Genomic DNA, 23,997 nt, shown 5'->3' with positions numbered 1-23,997 from the left:
CTAGTAAGAGACGATCACGTCCAATGTTAAGAAATATAAAAAACCATAGTTTCTAACAAAGGAGTCAGATCAAAACGAAAAGTACACTATTAGAACCGCCTTGTCCGAAACCCCTGTATGGGAAACTTTCAGTCCCTTGTTCTTGCCCTTAGTTACCTGTCTTGTCAAATTAGCTAATTAATTTCACTGGATTTTGTTTTAAAAATAATTCCCACACCGGGATTCGAACCCAAGCTAATTGGTTGAAAGCCAACTATCCTAAGCCACTGGACCATATGAGATACGTGTAGAAAGCTAATTAATTGTTTTATGATATCTTATAGCATAAATTTCATCGGATATAGCTGAAACCTAGTAAAGAACAAACCAAGGCACATAGTAACTAAAACTTTTATTAGAATAAAGAATGAACTCTTGCCTATACTAGATTAGATACTCAACTTAATTATAGTTAATTTTAAAGTAATGTACATAATTTCCAATGTTATTAGAATTGTTGTAATAATAAAGAGCGACCTCTTGCCAATACTAAATTTTATACGTCACTTAATTATAGTATAGGTTAGTAATATCACGGATAGCTTGGCACTGGAACATCGTACAGAGTTGTTCTATCGCTCATTTTAAAGAGAATTAATAGGGTTAAAAATAATTATAAAGAACGACCTCTTGCTTATACTAAATTTTATACGTCACTTAATTATAGTATAGGTTAGTAATTCCACAGATAGCATGGCACTGGAACATCGTAGAGTGTTGTTCAATGGTTACATTAAAAGTTATAATAAAGAACGACCTCTTGCCTATGCTAAATTTTATACGCCACTTAAGTATAGTATAGGTTAGTAATTCCAAAGATAGCTTGGCACTGGAACATCGTAGAAAGTTGTTCAATGGCTCATTTAAAAGGAAACTAATGGGGTTAAAAATTATACTAAAGAACGACCTCCTGCCTACACTAAATTTTATACGCCACTTAATTATAGTATAGGTTGGCAATTCCACAGATAGCCTGTTACTGGAACATCGTAGAGAGTTGTTCAATGGTTACATTAAAATTATAGTATAGATTAGTAATGTATATGCATAAAGGATTGATAGAGTTCATCATAAATGGTGTTTTTCAATACGGTTTCATTTTATATAATTATCCATTATATAATAAAGAACGACCTCTTGCCTATACTAAATTTTATACGCCACTTAATTATAGTAGCCTATAGGTTAGTACTTCAACAGATAGTTTGACACTGGGACATCTTAGAGAGTCGTTCAATGGCTCATTTTAAAGCAAAATTATTGGGGTTAAAAACTTCTTGTAATTAAAGTAAATTATTTTTATTACATTAAGATTTACAATAAAAGACGATCATTGGTTATTACATTAAATACATAAAGGACCGATACAGTTCAGTATAAATAGGGAATATGTAAGTTTCATCGGATATAGCTGAAATCCGGGTTGCAGCGGTAGCTAGCAACCTAGTAAGAGACGATCACGTCTAATGTTAAGAAATATAAAATCAGGGTTGCAGCGGTAGCTAGCAACCTAGTAAGAGACGATCACGTCCAATGTTAAGAAATATAAAAACCCATAACTCCTAAAAAAGGAGTCACATCAAATTTACATTAAAGAACGATCTTCAGTACATAGTATTACATAAAGGCTCGATCATCGAATTTAAGCTGAAACTAAGTAAAGGACAATTATTCCTCCATATATTCACAGTGATGTATAAGATTTCCCATTACATCTGTAAACTGTTCCACAGTTGCACTATGTTGGAGGAGAAAAAAGAGGAAAATAAGGGATTGAAAAGGAGATCCAAAAGTGAGGCGGAGGAAGAAGAAAAGAAGGGCGAAGATGCAGAAAGCAGTCAAGGAGAAGGGAAACCAAAAGAAGGGTATAAGAAGGAAGGGGGAGGAAAAACCGAAACAAAGAAGAGGAAGATCCGATTAGACATGCATCTTGAGCAAATTTTCCTAGATTCTTCTGATGCCTATGTATGGATCTACGATCCCATCCCGCTGTGGTATTGGGCCGCCGGAACCTTGGTAGTTTTAGCCACTATTGGATTTTGCCTATTCCCCCTGTGGCCACCTACATTGAGGAAGGGAGTTTACTATCTTAGCTTAGCTGGTGCTGGATTTTTATTGTTTATTCTTGGACTAGCCGTGTTGAGATTTATTTTGTTCTGCTTGATATGGATCTTAAGCTTAGGAAAATATCATTTCTGGTTACTGCCGAATCTAACTGAAGACGTTGGATTTCTTGCCTCTTTTTGGCCACTTTACCAGTATGAATACAAAGGAAAGAGTAAGAGCAAGTCAAAAAAGAAAAAGAAGAAAGCAAAGGACTCTGATGCAGAAGAAGAGAACGATGATGCAGTGCTGGGAGAGGAGGACAAGAACGTAAAGGAATCCAAGCAAAATGTTGAAATCAAGGAATCAGTGGAAGATATAAAAGAGAGTAATAAAAATGACGGAGACCGATCAGAAACTGATTCTGAGGGAAGTAGTCAAAAATCACAAATTGGCAAAGACTTTGAAATTGTTGACAAAGAAGAGGGAGCCGCCTGACCTTCAATCAGATTCCGGTCCATACCTTGGAAGCTTTTCACTAAACATGCAACATTTCTTTTGGATATTACTATGAAGTTTTGCGAAAGCATCTCTAGCTGACTTTTCAACAAAATCTATTCTTTCAGAGATAATTTTAATCTTTAATTTTGAATATTTTTCGTAATCCCGGTAAAACATTCATAAAATTTTTCTCAATTTACAAAGATCAGCCTGTGCGTTCTTTGCAGCTTGTTTAAACTGCAAAAATATCCATGGTATCCGAGCAATAGTTCGAACATTTCAATTCAAGCTAGAAAAATACCTTAAAATGTTAAAATTAGTTTTATTTTTGGTTAGGTTCTAACTACCCGATGTGGGATTGACTATGTAGTTTCAGACCAAAAGAAAATATTTAATTTTAAAATGGCGGACAAGAAGAAATTAAAAAAGAAAAAAGATGTTGATGAGGGACCATTTTATCCTAAGGATAAACCACCAAAAGTAATGACACAGATTGCAAAGTGGATGAAGAAGAATGTACCCACAAAGCGAACGAAGTTTCTTTACCATCAAGTAGATTACTTTATTGGGTCGAAAGCAGTTGATGCTCTCATGGAATCAAAATGGGCCCACGAAATAAAAAAGGGAGAACTTCCAACCTTTCCTGATAGAACCGCTGTTACTGATTACCTAGACCTCATGCTACGTTACAAGTTTTTTCATAGAGCAAAAAAAATTGCCGTCTCCAACGTTCATACAAAAAAGAAAGGGAAATACGAGAAAAAGGAAGATATAAAAGAAGAGAAAAAAGTTGAAAAGGAGGAGAAAAAAGAGGAAAATAAGGGATTGAAAAGGAGATCCAAAAGTGAGGCGGAGGACGAAGAAAAGAAGGGCGAAGATGCAGAAAGCAGTCAAGGAGAAGGGAAACCAAAAGAAGGGTATAAGAAGGACGGGGGAGGAAAAACCGAAACAGAGAAGAGGAAGATCCGATTAGACATGCATCTTGAGCAAATTTTCCTAGATTCTTCTGATGCCTATGTATGGATCTACGATCCCATCCCGCTGTGGTATTGGGCCGCCGGAACCTTGGTAGTTTTAGCCACTATTGGATTTTGCCTATTCCCCCTGTGGCCACCTACATTGAGGAAGGGAGTTTACTATCTTAGCTTAGCTGGTGCTGGATTTTTATTGTTTATTCTTGGACTAGCCGTGTTGAGATTTATTTTGTTCTGCTTGATATGGATCTTAAGCTTAGGAAAATATCATTTCTGGTTACTGCCGAATCTAACTGAAGACGTTGGATTTTTTGCCTCTTTTTGGCCACTTTACCAGTATGAATACAAAGGAAAGAGTAAGAGCAAGTCAAAAAAGAAAAAGAAGAAAGCAAAGGACTCTGATGCAGAAGAAGAGAACGATGATGCAGTGCTGGGAGAGGAGGACAAGAACGTAAAGGAATCCAAGCAAAATGTGGAAATCAAGGAATCAGTGGAAGATATAAAAGAGAGTAATAAAAATGACGGAGACCGATCAGAAACTGATTCTGAGGGAAGTAGTCAAAACTCACAAATTGGCAAAGACTTTGAAATTGTTGACAAAGAAGAGGGCGCCGCCTGACCTTCAATCATATTCCTTATTCCAATCGAATTTTTTTTATTTAATAATATATATTTTTTGTTCAAAAAAAAAAAAAAAAAAAAAAAAAATTAAGGGAGAGCGCCATCTATAGTAAGTTAAATGCGATTGTGTCTGAGTTTTTATCTTTGCGGGTAACTTGGAAAAAGTTTCTGAATTATTTTGAGGTCTTTTCCTGTTGTTGTTCACCCTCCAAAGATAGATTTTTTTTGTCAGATAGTGTATGTTTGACCTTCTCCAATTGTTAGAATAAGCCCTTTTCACTGGGTATTTTCACCAGCGCCATCTTTTTTCGCGGGTAGATTGGCACGCCATCTATAGTTTCAATTCTTTATAGTGCCATTTTTTGATTCCTTATTGTTAAGAAGCGTACTGGGAACTAGCAGAAGAGGGGGAGGAATCTTCCGCAAGCGACGTAGTACCCGACGGTATTAAGTTACCCGTAAATTGCGGGGAATAGTTGAGGGGGTCCTTACACTTCCCTTGTTCCTAGGTTCCTTCATTCTGCTTGTATTTATTCAGCGCTCGCGGATTGCGTAATATCATTCCGTAGCAAAATGGCGAGCGTGAAGCTTGTGTTAAATGCTGTACTGAACTTTGTTGAGCGGGCGATGAAGGCTGTAAACCCCATAGACAGTATTGTCAAAAGTGCGGTATCACATTTCTCCGATGCGGATATATTGGAAGCGAAAAAGGTGATTTGGGATGAAGCCGAATATGCGACGAGAGTGACTGCAAGAGACAAAAGTTCGGATAATGTCATTGACATAATGAAAGTTTTTAAGATGTGTGACGAAAAAAACATTTCGCTCCCGCGGTTCGTATTATACCAACCTGATGACGTACCGATTATTCCAGGCGAAGTAAGTGCAACTTTGACGAGAAAAATGGGAGAGTTATGCCGAAAGTTCGACAGTTTCGTCGAGTCTGAGTATCAGCTGCGCAATTCCTATCAGTCACGCGAGAATAACGGAAATTACATTCAAAGACGATCACTGAAATAACAAACCATTCCATACATTGGACTTAGTTAGCTACTTGATTGTTTGAGTTTCGTCTCTTACTATTTAAAAGAAGCAAAAGCCGTAGGCTTTTTCCTGTTTGTATTTATAGTTCAAAAACGAACTCAAGTCCAAAGAAACTGAACCCTGTGGTTCATTCATATTATCTTCATTATTTTAGCTAGAATGTAAACAAACAAGTTTCTCTTTTAAATTTTAAATTGAAAAGATAGTGCTTTTAATTCAACATATTAAAAGTTCTCCCCGACGGAGAATCGAACTCCCTTCTCCCAGGTAACAAGTGGGCATACTTACCATTAGACCATCGAAGACTTATAAAATAAAACTTGCATATAAGATATGATAATAATTTTTTAATCCGGGTTACAAAAAGGCTCGATCATCGAATTTTTTCCTGGTTGCAGCCGTAGCTAGCTCCTGGTTGCAGCGGTAGCTATTAACCTAGTAAGAGACGATCACCTCCAATGTTAAGAAATATAAAACCCCCCAACTCCTAAAAAAAGAGTCAGATAAAAACAAAAAGTACACCATTAGAACCGCCTTGTCTGAATCCTCTATAAAGGAAACTTACCGCCCTTTGGCTTGAATAACAAAGAAAATATATTGGCTTGAAAATCAAGAAAATAGACTTTTACCACGTTATTCTCTACAAAGGGGATATTTTTTTCTTTCCGCTTGATTTTCCTCCTCAGCTAGCTGGGCACTGGAAAATCATAGAGAGCTGTATAATAGCTCATTTTAAAGGAAATTGCAACATCTAGTCACTTTTGTATTTAAAAATTAAATTATTTTTTAAAGTTGAATCAATTTTGTCAAAAAAATTGCATTTTTGATGTATTTTCATACTGCAGTCTTTTCAAAGATATTTGAATTTTGAAGCAATAAAACAGTTCATGGTAATGAACTCTATAGTAATAATAGCTACTTGTCTCAATAGTAACCGAAACTCCTGGAACCAAAATTTTCTTTTTTGGCTTAATCGCTAAAATTATTATGTAAACTGCAAAAATATTTATGATGCCTAATCAGTAATAGTAATTTTTTAATTTAAACAACAAAAATACATGAAAATTCTAAAATTAGTTTTGGTTTTTGTCTCCTGGAAGAAAAATTTTTTTCATCTCAGTTCAAATTTATTATTGTATCCTGGAATCAAACTTTTTTTGGTTTGTAACCCGTAAAGTACATATCTCCATATTATTGTCTCATAATTGCAATTATTTTAGTTTTCAGTCCAGAATCGCTAAACTTATTATGTAAAATGCAAAAATATTTAAGGTGTCTAACCAATAATACTAATTTTGTAATTCAAACAAGAGAAATACCTGAAAATTTTAAAATTAGTTTTGTTTTATGCTAGGTTTTAGATACTCGACACGGGATTTTGTGTACTTAATAATTTTAAACATTGAAAAAATATGGTCTCACGCGAGTGGAAAAAAGAAAGAATAACCAAAAAAACTATCAAAATAGAGCAATCCAAATTTCTAGTAATAGAAAACTTTACTACATAAAAAATAAAGCTAACATCCTGAAATATCAGAAAAGTTTATTTAAAAGAGATAAAAATGCCACCGAACGCAATAAAGCTCGAGAACGCGTAAGGATTGCTACTAAGATGTCTTGTGATCCAGGATTTAAGAAAATGAAATATGACAGAGCAAAACAGAGGTACGTTACGGATCAGGAGTATCGAGAAGGGAAAATTGAGACAGCCAAACAAAAGAGCAAGGAATGGTATGATAACGATATAGATTATCGAAACGAACATAAGAAAAAAGTTGCTACCAGAATAATGGGTAGATACTGGGGTGACAAAAGCTATAATGAAAAAATTAAATTCTCTGCGAGGTTGTACCGCAGAACGTATAAGGACAAAGGGAAAAATTACATTCAGAATTACAAGAAGATGGCAAATGCAGGCTGATCTTTGTAAATTGAGAAACATTTTACGCATGTTTTATCGGGATCACGAAAAGTATTCAAAATTACAGATTAAAATTCTCTTTGAAAGAGCGGATGCTTTTGAAAAGTCGGCTAGAAATGCTTTTGCAAAGCTTCATAGCAATATTCAAAAGAAATGTTGTCAGTTTAACGAAAAGCTTCCAAGGTGTGGATTGGCAATTGCGGAACAGTTTATAGATGCAATGGAAAATGTTCGACAATACAATGAATATACGGAGGCGTACTTCTTAGAAAATTCGTATATTAATTTTGGAAGGAGCAATTGCAGTTTATGTAGCAGCAATAAAAATATATATACAAGCATACCTATCAACAGCGAAGGAAAAGCAATGTTTTTCAATTATGGCGAAAACGAGCCTGTTAGGGTTATTAGTAAATGTGTTTGTAAGACTAATGATTTAGAACAAATTCCTGGAACACCGACTCAAGAAAAAAGCATTTCTAACTGTGTTTTAAACAGTTCTTTTAATTCTACTGAATATTTGGCAAAAAATTCTCTGTGTAGTAGAACAAACTGTCCTGAAAAGTACGAGACAACTAATGAAAAATGCTTTAAATCCGGGTTGCAGTGGTAGCTAGCAACCTAGTGAAAGACGATCACGTCCAATGTTAAGAAATATAAAACCCATAGTTCCTAAAAAAGGAGTCAGATCAAAACAAAAAGTACACCATTAGAACCGCCTTGTCCGAAACCCCTGTATAGGAAACTTTCTGTCCCTTGGCTTGAACAGAAAGGGAACTATATTGGCTTGAAAATCAAGAAAAGTGGCAGCTACTACAACATTCTTCCTAAACGGGATATTTTTTTCTTTTTTTCTTTGTTTCCAGAGATAGCTTGGTACTGAAACATCGTAGAGGGTTGTTCAATAGCTCATTTTAAAGGAAATTAATTGGGTTAAAAACCTTTTGTAACTAAAATAAATTATTTCTAAAAGAGAATAAATTTTTCCCCAAAAAACTGCATTTTCGATGTCTTTTCACACTGCAGTCTTTCAAACATAATCGTATACCAGCGGTAAGATTTGAACCCACGCCTCCGAAGAGACTGGTGGCTAACACCAGTGCCTTGGACCGCTCGGCCAGGTTGCCTCTCATAAATAATATATATGTAAATCCGGGTTGCAGCAGTAGCTAGCAATCTATTAAGAGACGATCAGTCCAATGCTAATTACAGTAAGGACCGAAGTCTATCTCATAGTAACTAATGCAACAGGAAAAAGAAAAGAGGTCTGTAGTATATATGACGTCATAAAAGGTTACATTTGATTCTACATTAAAATACGATCATGGGAATAACATTTCACTATCCGGGTTGCAGCGGTAGCTAGCAACGTAGTAAGAGACGATCACGCCCCATAGTAAACCCGGGCTGCAGCGGTAGCTAGCAACCTAGTAAGAGACGATCACGTTCATTATCCGGGTTGCAGCGGTAGCTAGCAACCTAGTAAGAGACGATCATGTCCAATGTTAAGAAATATAAAACCCATAGTTCCTAAAAAAGGAGTCAGATCAAAACAAAAAGTACACCATTAGAACCGCCTTGTCCGAAACCACTGTATAGGAAACTTTCTGTCCCTTGGCTTGAAACAGCAAGGGAAATATATTGGCTTTAAAATCAAGAAAATTGACTTTAACCACGTTATTCTCCCCAAACGGGATATTTTTTTTTCTCTTTTCTTCTTTTCCAGAGATAGCTTGGCACTGGAACATCGTAGAGAGTTGTTCAATAGCTCATTTTAAAGGAAATTAATTGGGTTAAAATTCTATAGTAACTAAAATAAATTATTTCTAAAAGAGAATAAATTTTTCCACCAAAAACTGCATTTTTGATGCAGTGACGTCATAATTACTATATAAGAAACGTCAAAATCCGGGGTGCAGCGGTAGCTAGTATAATAAAGATCGATGTCTTCCCTATACTAACTTGCATACGCAACTTCACTATAGTTAATATAGTTAAGATTACAGTATTTATATTATACATCATTATAAATTATAAAAGGTTCAAATATTCGAAGATTATAGAGTTAAAAATATTCCCACACCGGGAATTGAACCCGAGCTTGTTAAGTGAAAGTAAACTATCCTAGCCACTAGACCATATGGAACCATAAATAAGTATGATTTAAGAGCCATATGCATATTATTATTTCACCATACCAATTATAATAAGGCCAAAACAAAATCGTCGACTTGCAACCTTACTTTTGACACATTAGTTAAATCTTCATCAGGCTTAAAATATGTTTTGCTAGTTTTACATGAAAGTTATAGTAAAGATCCGGGGAGATTATTGAAATGGCTAGAACACTTAAGCTTATTGAGAGTTTCATCTGAATTATAATAAAGAACGACCTCTTGCCTATACTAAATTTTATAGGCCACTGAACTATAGTCCGGGTTGCAGCGGTAGCTAGCAACCTAGTAAGAGACGATCACCTCCAATGTCAAGAAATATAAAACCCCCCAACTCCTAAAAACAGAGTCAGATCAAAACAAAAAGTACACCATTAGAACCGCCTTGTCCGAATCCTCTATAAAGGAAACTTACCTCCCTTTGGCTTGAATAACAAAGAAAATATATTGGCTTGAAAATCAAGAAAATTGACTTTTACCACGTTATTCTCCACAAACGGGATATTTTTTTCTTTCCGCTTTTTCTTTCTGCTCAGCTAGCTGGGCACTGGAAAATCATAGAGAGCTGTATAATAGCTCATTTTAAAGGAAATTGCAACATCTAGTCACTTTTGTATTTAAAAATAAAATACTTTTTAAAGTAGAATCAATTTTGTCAAAAAAATTGCATTTTTGATGTATTTTCATACTGCAGTCTTTTCAAAGATATTTGAATTTTGAAGCAATAAAACAGTCCATGTAATGAACTCTATAGTAATAATAGCTACTTGTCTCAATAGTAACCGAAACTCCTGGAACCAAAATTTTCTTTTTTGGCTTAATCGCTAAAATTATTATGTAAACTGCAAAAATATTTATGATGCCTAATCAGTAATAGTAATTTTTTAATTTAAACAACAAAAATACATGAAAATTCTAAAATTAGTTTTGCTTTTTGTCTCCTGGAAGAAATTTTTTTTTCATCTCAGTTCAAATTTATTATTGTATCCTGTAACCCGTAAAGTACATATCTCCATATTATTGTCTCATAATTGCAATTATTTTAGTTTTCAGTCCAGAATCACTAAACTTATTATTTAAACTGCAAAAATATTTATGGTGTCTAACCAATAATACTAATTTTGTAATTCAAACAAGATAAATACCTGAAAATTTTAAAATTAGTTTTGTTTTATGCTAGGTTTTAGATACTCGACACGGGATTTTGTGTGCTTAATCCGGGTTGCAGCGGTAGCTAGCAACCTAGTAAGAGACGATCACCTCCAATGTCAAGAAATATAAAACCCCCCAACTCCTAAAAAAAGAGTCAGATCAAAACAAAAAGTACACCATTAGAACCGCCTTGTCCGAATCCTCTATAAAGGAAACTTACCTCCCTTTGGCTTGAATAACAAAGAAAATATATTGGCTTGAAAATCAAGAAAATTGACTTTTACCACGTTATTCTCCACAAACGGGATATTTTTTTCTTTCCGCTTTTTCTTTCTGCTCAGCTAGCTGGGCACTGGAAAATCATAGAGAGCTGTATAATAGCTCATTTTAAAGGAAATTGCAACATCTAGTCACTTTTGTATTTAAAAATAAATTACTTTTTAAAGTAGAATCAATTTTGTCAAAAAAATTGCATTTTTGATGTATTTTCATACTGCAGTCTTTTCAAAGATATTTGAATTTTGAAGCAATTATAATAAAGAACGACATCTAGCCCATGTTAACTTAAATATAAATAGGGATTACGTAATTTTCATCTGTATCATGGCTGTAGAGATTTTATATTAGAGCTATGACGTGAATAGAAAAATACGAAATTATATTGTTGTTTCTGATGACGTCATGAAATAATATCATTGCGCCATGACGTCAATATCCGGGTTGCAGCGGTAGCTAGCAACCTAGTAAGAGACGATCACGTCCAATGTTAAGAAATATAAAAACCCATAGCTCCTAAAAAAGGAGTCAGATCAAAACAAAAAGTACACCATTAGAACCGCCTTGTCCGAAACCCCTTTATAGAAAACTTTCTGTCCCTTGGCTTGAACAGCAAGGGAAATATATTGGCTTGAAAATCAAGAAAATTGACTTTAACCACGTTATTCTCCCCAAACGGGATATTTTTTTTTCTCTCTTTCCTTTGTTTACAGAGATAGCTTGGCACTGGAAAATTGTAGAGGGTTGTTCAATAGCTCATCCTAAAGGAAATTGATTGGGTTAAAAATCTATAGTAACTAAAATAAATTATTTCTAAAAGAGAATAAATTTTTCCACCAAAAACTGCATTTTTGATGCAGTGACGTCATAATTACTATATAAGAAACGTCAAAACTGTAAATGGTCTCATTCATGAATACATAATATTTAGATCAAAGTTATATTATAAAGACGATCATTTTAATAAGAAATCATTGTTATCTACTTGATTGTTTGATCGGGTTTGCTGCGGTAGCTAGCAACCTAGTAAGAGACGATCACGCCGCATAGTAATCCGGGTTGTAGCGGTAGCTAGCAACCTAGTAAGAGACGATCACGTCCAATGTTAAGAAATATAAAAACCAATAGTTCCTAAAAAAGGAGTCAGATCAAAACATAAAGTACACCATTAGAACCGCCTTGTCCGAAACCCCTGTATAGGAAACTTTCTGTCCCTTGGCTTGAACAGAAAGGGAAATATATTGGCTTGAAATTCAAGAAAAGTGGCAGCTACTACAACATTCTTCCTAAACGGGATATTTTTTTCTTTTTTTTCTTTGTTTCCAGAGATAGCTCGGCACTGGAACATCGTAGAGGGTTTTTCAATATCTCATTTTAAAGGAAATTAATTGGTTTAAAAACCTTTTGTAACTAAAATAAATTATTTCTAAAAGAGAATAAATTTTTCCACCAAAAACTGCATTTTTGATGTCTTTTCACACTGCAGTCTTTCAAACATAATCGTATACCTGCGGTAAGATTTGAACCCACGCCTCCGAAGAGACTGGTGGCTAACACCAGTGCCTTGGACCACTCGGCCAGGTTGCCTCTCATAAATAATATATATGTGAATCCGGGTTGCAGCAGTAGCTAGCAATCTAGTAAGAGACGATCAGTCCAATGCTAAGAAATATAACAAAACTCCTAAAAATAGAGTCAGATCAAAACAAAAGTACATCATTACTATACAAGAAGCGTCAGAACTGTAAATGTTCTCATTCATAATTAGATAATGGTTAGATCAAAGCAAGCTATACGCAAGTTAAAAAAACAGTACTGCATAAAAAACAGAGATAGTAACTTGAAAAGAAAAAAGCAAAGGTATTCAACCGACCAGGCGTATCGAGAAGTAATCAAACAAAAGAGCAAGATGTGTTATCACATTGATGAAGATTATAGACATACGAAAATTGAGACAGCCAAACAAAAGATCAAGGAGCTTTATCAGAATGATGAAGATTACCGAATCAAATATAAGAAAAAAGAAAAGCAAAGGTATTCAACCGTCCAGGTGTATCGACAAGTAAAAATTGAGACAGCCAAACAAAAGATCAAGGAGCGTTATCAAATGATGAAGATTACAGAGAAGTTATCCGGGTTGCAGCGGTAGCTAGCAACCTAGGAAGAGACGATCACGTCCAATGTTAATAAATATAAAAACCCATAGTTCCTAACAGAGGAGTCAGATCAAAACAAAAAGTACACCATTAGAACCACCTTGTCCAAAACCCCTGTATAGGAAACTTTCTGTCCCTTGGCTTGAACAGCAAGGGAAATATATTGGCTTGAAAATCAAGAAAAGTGGCAGCTACTACAACATTCTGCCTAAACGAGATATTTTTTTCTTTTTTTCTTTTTTTCTTTTCCACAGATAGCTTGGGACTGGAACATCGTAGAGAGTTGTTCAATAGCTCATTTTAAAGGAAATTAATTGGGTTAAAAATCTATAGTAACTAAAATAAATTATTTCTAAAAGAGAATAAATTTTTCCACCAAAAACTGCATTTTTGATGTTACAGTAAAGAACGATCTCTCTCCCATAGTAACTGACATGTTACATTAAAACACGATCATTGGAATAAAAAGTTACTGCATGCATTGGACTTAGTTAGCTACTTGATCGTGTGAGGTTCGTCTCTTACTATTTCAAAGAAGAAAAAGCCGTAGGCTTTTTCCTGTTTGTAATATTTTCCTGTTTGTTATCAGGGTTACAGCGGTATCCGGATTTTTACATTAAAGAACGAACTGTAGTCCATAGTATTACAATAAGGAACGAACTGAACCCATAGTAACTTAATTATCGATGATAATTATCGATGATCGATAATTATCGAGGAAATTTACTCGATTTTTTAAAGAGGGGGGAAACATCCCCTACAAGTGGAAGAATTTTAATGAAAATCACAACGTCAGATTCAGCGTATCAGAAAACCCTATTACATAGGTTTCAAGCTCATATCTGCAAAAATCTGCAACTTTGAATTTTTGCCAGAAGAAAAATATACGAATATAGAAGTTAGTTACGTAAGTTAATTTGTAAAGACATTCATTTAGCAAAAGAAAAGTAAAATTTTTATGCAAATAAAAGCTGCATTAACTAAAAAACGATCAGAAATTAAATAAAAAAAACAAGTTTTTTAAACTGAAAGTAAGGAGCGACATTAAAACTTAAAACGAACAGAAATTATTCCGTACATGAAAGGGGCTGTCCCCTCCTCAACGCCTCGCTCTTTATTCCGTATATGAAAGGGGCTGTCCCCTCCTCAGCGCCTCGCTCTTTACGCTAAAGTTTTTTATTGTTTTAAAAAAAAAATTGTGAGACAGTCAAACTGTATTGTCATCAAACAGATGACAATATTGTATCAAACAGGATTGTAGACAGGGTTAGGTTGACATTAATAAAGACAAAATGTTCTGAGATTTACTTTTATTGGTGTTTGACTAATGAAACTAGTTATAATAAAGAACGACCTCTTGCCTATACTAAATTTTATACGCCACTTAATTATAGTATTGGTTAGTAATTCAACAGATAGCTTGGCACTGTAACATCGTAGAGAGTTGTTCAACGACTCATTTTAAAGGAAATTACTGGGGTTAAAAATTACAATAAAAGACGATCATAGGAATAACAAATAATTGCATACATTGGAATTAGCTAGCTACTTGATTGCTTGAGACTAGTCTCTTACTATTTCAAAGAAGAAAAAGCCATAGGCTTTTTCCTGTGTGTAATCAGTTTATTATCATAGACAGCGCTCTAGCACTGCCTGAGTAAAGAACGATGTGGGCACAATGTGTTTTTTTCTTACAGTAAAGATCGATCTCTCGCCCATGGTATTTGATATATGGTGGTTCAAGAGGTAGCGGCCAGCTATCCAGATTTCAGCAGTAATCGGGTTGCAGAGGTTATAATAAAGTTACAATAAAGAACGACCTCTAATTACATTTTGTAATCATAAAATATAAAATATAGTAATATAAAATATTACTAAATAACCATATATGACGTAATGAGCGACTTGACGTAAAAATTTAAAAAATAAATTTTATTTTATTTTCGTTTTCAGTTCAGAATCGGTATAGTTATAAACTTTATAAGAAAGAACCACCTCTTTCCTATACTAAATTACATAAAGGATCGATACTATATTACAGTAATTATGCTAAAGAACGAACTTTAGACCACGTTAAAATTATCGGTAGATGCAACCTAGAAAAAGATGAACACGGCCAATAAAAACCAAATCATGGTTTCAGCAGTTGCTTTATACTGAGAAGCTTGTAGATTTTTATATAAAACGTAGTAATTCCTTTAGAGTTTTAGCAAACATCTGATATAAGTAAAGAACGATCTCTCGCCAATAGTAACTGATATACGGTGGCGCCAGGGGTAGCTACAAGTACATAATAGGATCGATAGGGTTCATCGTAAATGCAGAATATGTAAGTTTCATCAAATATTTCCGGGTTTCAGTGGTAGCTAGCGACCTAGTAAGAGACGATCACGTCCAATGTTAAGATATATAAAAACCCATAGCTCCTAAAATACAATAAGGAACGAACTGTAACCCATAGTAACTTAATTATGAAATCAAACGGTTCGTGGTCATAATAAAGAGCTGTGTAATGGCTCATTTTAAAAGAAACTGCTTTATATAGAAACCTTTTGTAATTAACAAAATTAATCCTACATTAAAAAATTACAATAAAGAACGAACTCCTGCCTATACAAACTTGTATATTGGGAAATAAGGATCGATCATAATATCCGGGTTGCAGCGGTAAGCGGTGCCAAGCTATCTCTGGAAACAAAAGAAAGAAACAAATATCCCGTTTGTGCAGAATAACGTGGTTAAAGTCAATTTTCCTGATTTTCAAGCCAATATATTTTCTTTGTTATTCAAGCCAAAGGGTGGTAAGTTTCCTTTATAGGGGTTTCGGACAAGGCGATTCTAATGGTGTACTTTTTGTTTTGATCTGACTATTTTTTTAGGAGTGAGGGGTTTTTATATTTCCAGTGGTTCAAGAGGTAGCGGCCAGCTATCCAGATTTCAGCAGTAACCGGGTTGCAGAGGTTATAATAAAGTTACAATAAAGAACGACCTCTAATTACATTTTGTAATCATAAAATATAAAATATAGTAATATAAAATATTACTAAATAACCATATATGACGTAATGAGCGACTTGACGTAAAAATTTAAAAAATAAATTTTATTTTATTTTCGTTTTCAGTTCAGAATCGGTAAAGTTATAAACTTTATAAGAAAAAACCACCTCTTTCCTATACTAAATTACATAAAGGATCGATACTATATTACAGTAATTATGCTAAAGAACGAACTCTAGACCACGTTAAAATTATCGGTAGATGCAACCTAGAAAAAGATGAACACGGCCAATAAAAACCAAATCATGGTTTCAGCAGTTGCTTTATACTGAGAAGCTTGTAGATTTTTATATAAAACGTAGTAATTCCTTTAGAGTTTTAGCAAACATCTGAATGGTTAATCGAAAAGAGAGTAATTTTGAAAATTTTGAATGAATATTTTGTATCATGGATCGCTTAAATTATTACGTAAACTGCATAAATATTTATGGTGTATGAGCAACAATTTTAATTTTTAATTAAAACTAAAAAAAGGCCTGAAAATTCAAAGACTAGTTTTAATTTTTAATAGGTTATAATAAAGATCGAACTCTTCCCTATACTAACTTGCATACGCAACTTCACTATAGTTAAGATTACAGTATTTATTTTATACATCATTATACATTATAAAAGATTCAAATGTCCGCAAATTATAGAGTTAAAAATTTTCCCACACCGGGAATCGAACCCGAGCCTGTTAAGTGAAAGTTAACTATCCTAGCCACTAGACCATATGGAACCACAAAGAACTATGATTTAAGAGCCATATGCATATTATTATTTCACCATACCAATTATAATAAGGCCAAAACAAAATCGTCGACTTGCATCCGGGTTGCAGCGGTAGCTAGCAACCTAGTAAGAGACGATCACGTCCAATGTTAAGAAATATAAAAACCCCTAACTCCTAGAAAAATAGTCAGACAAAACAAAAAGTACACCATTAGAACCACCTTGTCCGAAACCCCTATAAAGGAAACTTACCACCCTTTGTCTTGAATAACAAAGAAAATATATTGGCTTGAAAATCAAGAAAATTGACTTTAACCACGTTATTCTGCACAAACGGGATATTTTTTTCTTTCTTTTGTTTCCAGAGATAGCTTGGCACTGGAACATCGTAGAGAGTTATTCAATGGCTCATTTTAAAGGAAATCTCTAGATCTAGCGCCTTTTGCACTTAATTTTTTTTATTAATTATTTTTCACGAAAAACTTAATTTTGTATATACAATATTGATCAATGACGTCATAGTCGTTGGATGTAGTACATAAAGGCTCGATCATTGAATTTAAGCTGAAACTAAGTAAAGGACAATTATGCCTCCATATATTTACAGTGATGTATAAGATTTCCCATTACATCTGTAAACTGTTCCACAGCTGCAGGTCCATACCTTGGAAGCTTTTCACTAAACATGTAACATTTCTTTTGGATATTACTATGAAGTTTTGAGAAAGCATCTCTAGCTGACTTTTCAACAAAATCAATTCTTTCAGAGATAATTTTAATCTTTAATTTTGAATATTTTTCGTAATCCCGGTAAAACATTCGTAAAATTTTTCTCATTTTACAAAGATCAGCCTGTGCGTTCTTTGTAGCTTGTGTAAACTGCAAAAATATCCATGGTATCCGAGCAATAGTTTGAATATTTCAATACAAGCTGGAAAAATACCTTAAGATGTTAAAATTAGTTTTATTTTTGGTTAGGTTCTAACTACCCAATGTGGGATTGACTATGTATTTTCAGACCAAAAAATTACATTTTTTAATATATATTTTATTTTTCAGTTTAGAATCGCTAAAGTTATTATGTAAACTGCAAAAATATTTATGATATCTGAGAAATAATTTTAATCTTTTCATTCAAACTAACAAAATACCTGAAAATTTAAAAATTAGTTTTATTTTTTGTTAGGGTATGGATACCTGATACGAGTTATAAGAAGTGTTAATTAGATGAAAATATTATTTCTTGTTTTGTAATAAGATGCCTTCTAAGCGAGTTATTATACGTAATTTAAAAAAACAGTACTATACAAAAAAAACAGAGACAACATCATGGAAAGAAAAAAGCAAAGGTATTCAACTGACAAGTCGTATCGAGAAGTAATAATTGAGAGAGCAAAACAAAACAGCAAGATGTGTTATCACAATGATGAAGATTATAGATCCGGGCTGCAGCGGTAGCTAGCAACCTAGTAAGAGACGATCACCTCCAATGTTAAGAAATATAAAAACCCGTAGCTCCTAAAAAAAGAGTCAGATCAAAACAAAAAGTACACCATTAGAACCTCCTTGTCCAAATCCTCCATAAAGGAAACTTACCGCCCTTTGGCTTGAATAACAAAGAAAATATATTGGCTTGAAAATCAAGAAAATAGACTTTTACCACGTTATTCTCCCCAAACGGGATATTTTTTTCTTTCTTTTCCACAGATAACTTGGCACTGGAACATCGTAGAGAGTTGTTCAATAGCTCATTTTAAAGGAAATCTCTAGATCTAGCGCTAAGTGTACTTAATTTTTTTTTTTAAATTAATTTTTTTTTACGAAAAACTTAATTTTTTATATACAATATTAATCAATGACGTCATAGTCTTTGGATGTAGTTAGTACATGAAGTCTGGATCATCGAATTAAAGCTGAAACTAAGTAAAGAACAATTATGCCTACATATATTCACAGTGATGTATAAAATTTCCCATTACATCTGTAAACTGTTCCACAGTTGCCGGTTCATACCTTGGAAGCTTTTCACTAAACATGCAACATTTCTTTTGGATATTACTATGAAGTTTTGCGAAAGCATCTCTAGCTGACTTTTCAACAAAATCCATTCTTTCAGAGATAATTTTAATCTTTTTATAATAAGGAACGATTGCAATAAAGAACGACACCTAGCCCATGTTAACTGAAACATAAATAGAGATTATTTATTATAATAAAGAACGAATATTTTACCGATTATCTACTAATAACCATATATGACATAATAAGTGACATGACGTAATATCTAAAACCTATTGTGTACTAATAACCATATATTATACGACGTGACGTAAAAATTGAAAAAATTAATTTTTATTTTATTTTCTTTTTTAGTTCAGAATCGCTAGAGTTATAAACTGCAAAAATATTTCTGGTGTCTGAACAATAGTTTTAATCTTTTAATTTAGATTAGAAAAATACCTAAAAATTTAAAAATTAGTTTAATTTTTTGTTAGGTTCTTGATACTTGATACGTGACTTAAACATTCAACTAATGGTTACATAATGGTTTCAATCAAGCAAGCTACACGCAAGTTAAAAAAACAGTACTATACAAAAAACAGAGGCAACCTCTTGAAAAGAAAAAAGCAAAGGTATTCAACTGACAAGGCGTATCGAGAAGTAATAATTGAGAGAGCAAAATAAAACAGCAAGATATGTTATCACAATGATGAAGATTATAGACATGCGAAAATTGAGACAGCAAAACAAAAGAGTAAGGAACGGTATGATAATGATGAAGATTACAGAGAAGCAACAATTGAGACAGCCAAACAAAAGAACAAGGAACGGTATGATAACGATAAAGATTACCGAAACAAACATAAGAAAAAAGTTGCTACCAGAATAAGGGGTAGATACTGGGGTGACAAAAGCTATAATGAAAAAATTAAATTCTCTGCGAGGTTGTACCGAAGAACGCATAAGGACAAAGGGAAAAATTACATTCAGAAATACAAGAAGATGGCAAAAATGCAGGGTGATCTTTGTAAATTGAGAAACATTTTACGCATGTTTTACCAGGATCACGAAAAGTATTCAAAATTACAGATTAAAATTTCTCTTTGAAAGAGCGGATGCTGTTGAAAAGTCGGCTAGAAATGCTTTGGCAAAGCTTTATAGTAATATCCAAAAGAAATGTTGTCAGTTTAATGAAAAGCTTCCAAGGTATGGACTGGCAACTGCGGAACAGTTTATAGATGCAATGGAAAATGTTAGACAACACAGTGAATATACAGAGGCGTACTTCTTAGAAAATTTTTATAATAAAGAACGACCTCTTGCCTATACTAAATTTTATACGCCACTTAATTATGGTATAGGTTAGTAATTCAACAGATAGCATGGCACTGGAACATCGTAGAGAGTTGTTCAATGGCTCATCTTAAAGGAATCCGGGTTGCAGCGGTAGCTAGCAACCTAGTAAGAGACGATCACGTCCAATGTTAATCCGGGTTGCAGCGGTAGCTAGCAACCTAGTAAGAGACGATCACGTCCAATGTTAAGAAATATAAAAACCCATAGTTCTTAAAAAAAGAGTCAGATCAAAACAAAAAGTACACCATTAGAACCGCCTTGTCCGAAACCCCTGCATAGTAAAATTTCTGTCCCTTGGCTTGAACAGCAAGGGAAATATATTTGCTTGAAAATCAAGAAAAGTGTCAGCTACTACAACATTCTGCCTAAACGGGATATTTTTTTCTTTTTTCTTTTTTTTTTCTTTTGTATCCAGAGATAGCTTGGCACTGGAACATCGTAGAGGGTTGTTCAATAGCTCATTTTAAAGGAAATTAATTGGGTTAAAAATCTATAGTAACTAAAATAAATTATTTCTAAAAGAGAATAAATTTTTCCACCAAAAACTGCATTTTGATGTCTTTTCACACTGCAGTCTTTCAAACATAATCGTATACCAGCGGTAAGAATTGAACCCACGCCTCTGAAGAGACTGGTGGCTAACACCAGTGCCTTGGACCACTCGTCCAGGCTGCCTCTCATAAATAAATATATATGTGAATTTGGGTTGCAGCAGTAGCTAGCAACCTAGTAAGAGACGATCAGTCCAATGCTAAGAAATATAAAAACCCAAAACTCCTAAAAATAGAGTCATATCAAAACAAAAGTACATCATTAGAAATACCTTGTCTGAAACCCTACTAGATAAATAATGAACGTCATCATAGTTTTATATTTTATAATAAAGATCGAACTCTTGCTTATACTAACTTGCATACGCAACTTCACTATAGTTAATATAGTTAAGATTACAGTATTTATATTATACATCATTATAAATTATAAAAGGTTCAAATATTCGAAGATTATAGAGTTAAAAATTTTCCCACACCGGGAATCGAACCCGAGCCTGTTTTATAGTAAAGAACGAACTCTTGCCCTTAGTTACCTATGTCTTGTCAAATTAGCTAATTAATTTCACCTGATTTTGTTTTAAAAATAATTCCCACACCGGGATTCGAACCCAAGCCAATTGGTTGAAAGCCAGCTATCCTAAACCACTAGACCATATGAGATATGTGTAAAAAGCTAATTAATTGTTTTATGATATTATAATAAAGAACGACCTCTTGCCTATACTAAATTTTATACGCCACTTAATTATAGTATAGGTTAGTACTTCAACAGATAGCATGGCACTGGAACATCGTAGAGAGTTGTTCAATGGCTCATTTTAAAGGAAATTAATGGGGTTAAAAACCTTTTGTAATTAAAACAAATTATTTTTATTACATTAAGAAATTGTTATAATAAAGATCGAACTCTTCCCTATACTAACTTGCATACGCAACTTCACTATAGTTAAGATTACAGTATTTATATTTTTACATTAAAATACGATCACTGAAATAACAAACCATTCCATACATTGGACTTAGTTAGCTACTTGATTGTTTGAGTTTCGTCTCTTACTATTTAAAAGAAGAAAAAGCCGTAGGCTTTTTCCTGTTTGTATTTATAGTTAAAAAACGAACTCAAGTCCAAAGAAACTGAACACTGTGGTTCATTCATATTATCTTCATTATTTTAGCTAGAATGTAAATAAACAAGTTTCTTTTTTAAATTATAATAAAGAACGATCTCTTGCCTATACTAAATTTTATACGCCACTTAATTATAGTATAGGTTAGTAATTCCACATCCGGGTTGCAGCGGTTGCTAGCGACCTAGTTAGAGACGATCACGCCCAATTTTAAGAAATAAAAAAAACCATAACTCCTAAAAAAAAAATTCATATCAAAACAAAAAGTACACCATTAGAACCGCCTTGTCCGAAACCCCTGTATAGTAAATCATAAAAAAAAAACGACTTATTAGTTATACTAAATTTTATTTTATAATAAAGAACGACTTCTTGCCTATACTAAATTTTATACGCCACTTAATTATAGTACAGGTTAGTAATCCAACAGATAGCTTTGCACTGGAACATCGTAGAGAGTTGTTCAATGGTTCATTTAAAAGGAAATTAATGGGGTTAAAAACCTTTTGTAATTAAAACAAATTATTTTTGTTACAGTAAGAAATTCTAATTATATTCCTTAAGAAATCATCATAAGTAAAAATTTTCCATACGGAAATTGAACTCAAGCCTAATGGGTGAGAGCTATTCCAACCTCTAGACCACATAGGATATATTAAAATATCCGATTAGTGAAGTTTATGTTAAAGAACAATCCGGGTTGTAGCGGTAGCTAGCAACCTAGTAAGAGACGATCACGTCCAATGTTAAGAAATATAAAAACCCATAGTTCCTAACAGAGGAGTCAGATCAAAACAAAAAGTACACCATTAGAACCGCCTTGTCCAAAACCCCTGTATAGGAAACTTTCTGTCCCTTGGCTTGAACAGCAAGGGAAATATATTGGCTTGAAAATCAAGAAAAGTGGCAGCTACTACAACATTCTGCCTAAACGGGATATTTTTTTCTTTTTTTTTTCTTTTTTTCTTTTGTATCCAGAGATAGCTTGGCACTGGAACATCGTAGAGGGTTGTTCAATAGCTCATTTTAAAGGAAATTAATTGGGTTAAAAATCTATAGTAATTAAAATAAATTACTAATAAATGGTTATTGTGTACTAATAACCATATATGACTTAATGAGCGACGTGACGTAAAAATTGAAAAAAAATATTATAATAAAGAACGAACTCTTGCCCTTAGTTACCTATGTCTTGTCAAATTAGCTAATTAATTTCACCTGATTTTGTTTTAAAAATAATTCCCACACCGGGATTCGAACCCAAGCTAATTGGTTGGAAGCCAACTATCCTAAGCCACTAGACCATATGAGATACGTGTAAGAAAGCTAATTAATTGCTTTATGATATCTTATAGCATAAATTTCATCGGATATAGCTGAAACCTAGTAAAGAACAAACAAGGCCACATAGTAACTAAAACTTTTAGAATAAAGAATGAACTCTTGCCTATACTAGATTAGATACTCAACTTAAATATAGTTAATGATAAAGTAATGTACATAATTTCCAAGGTTATTAAATTTGTTGCCTATAGTAAATGATAAATTTACTAGATCTGGGTTGCAGCGGTAGCTAGCAGCCTAGTAAGAGACGATCACTCCCCATAGTAAAATCCGAGTTGCAGCGGTAGCTAGCAACCTTGTAAGAGACGATCACGTCCAATGTTAAGAAATATAAAAACCCCTAACTCCTAAAAAAAGAGTCAGATCAAAACAAAAAGTAAACCATTAGAATTATAATAAAGAACGAACCCTCGCTTATACCAACTCAAATCTTTAATATATTCCGGGTTGCTATGGTAGTCACATTAAAAGACAATCGTTGGAAAAACAAACTATTGCATACATTGGACTTAGTTAGCTGCCTGATTCTTTAAGAGTCTTCTCTTACTACTCCACAAAAGAAAAAGCCGTAGACTTTTCCGGGTTGCAGCGGTAGCTAGCAACCTATTAAGAGACGATCACGTCCAATGTTAAGAAATATAAAAACCCATAGCTCCTAAAAAAGGAGTCAGATCAAAACAAAAAGTACACCTTTAGAACCGCCTTGTCCGAAACCCCTGTATAGGAAACTTTCTGTCATTTGGCTTGGACAGCATTCTTATAAAGAACGATCAGTCGGCCATAGTATATTCGGGTTGTAGCGGTAGCTTGCAGCCTAGTAAGAGACGATCAAGTCCAAAATTAAGAAATATAAAAACCTATAACTCCTAAAAAAAAGATTCAGATCAAAACAAGAAGAACACTATTAGAACCGCCTTGTCCAAAACTTCTATATAACAAACTT

General features: G+C 33.7%; 2 protein-coding genes across 2 annotated transcripts; both read left to right on the top strand.

The window, feature by feature from the left end:
• The first annotated feature begins 1,779 nt into the window (after positions 1–1,779).
• LOC148951514 (uncharacterized) lies at positions 1,780–2,585 on the top strand. Its single transcript, XM_089091139.1, has one exon. The coding sequence runs from the start codon at positions 1,780–1,782 to the stop codon at positions 2,578–2,580; it is 801 nt and encodes a 266-aa protein (XP_088947265.1). The 3' UTR covers positions 2,581–2,585.
• Positions 2,586–2,980: 395 nt separating this feature from the next.
• Positions 2,981–4,176, top strand: LOC148951513 (translocation protein SEC62-like). The gene has a single exon (XM_089091138.1). It carries the CDS (start codon positions 2,986–2,988, stop codon positions 4,174–4,176), a length of 1,191 nt encoding a protein of 396 aa, XP_088947264.1. The 5' UTR covers positions 2,981–2,985.
• Positions 4,177–23,997: the final 19,821 nt, after the last annotated feature.

This window comes from Artemia sp. Qi Xiang Cuo, chromosome 6 (assembly GCF_049724085.1).
Source record: "Artemia sp. Qi Xiang Cuo chromosome 6, ASM4972408v1, whole genome shotgun sequence".
NCBI classification, from domain to species: Eukaryota; Metazoa; Arthropoda; class Branchiopoda; order Anostraca; family Artemiidae; genus Artemia; species Artemia sp. Qi Xiang Cuo.
This window is presented reverse-complemented; position numbering and strand designations above follow the sequence as displayed.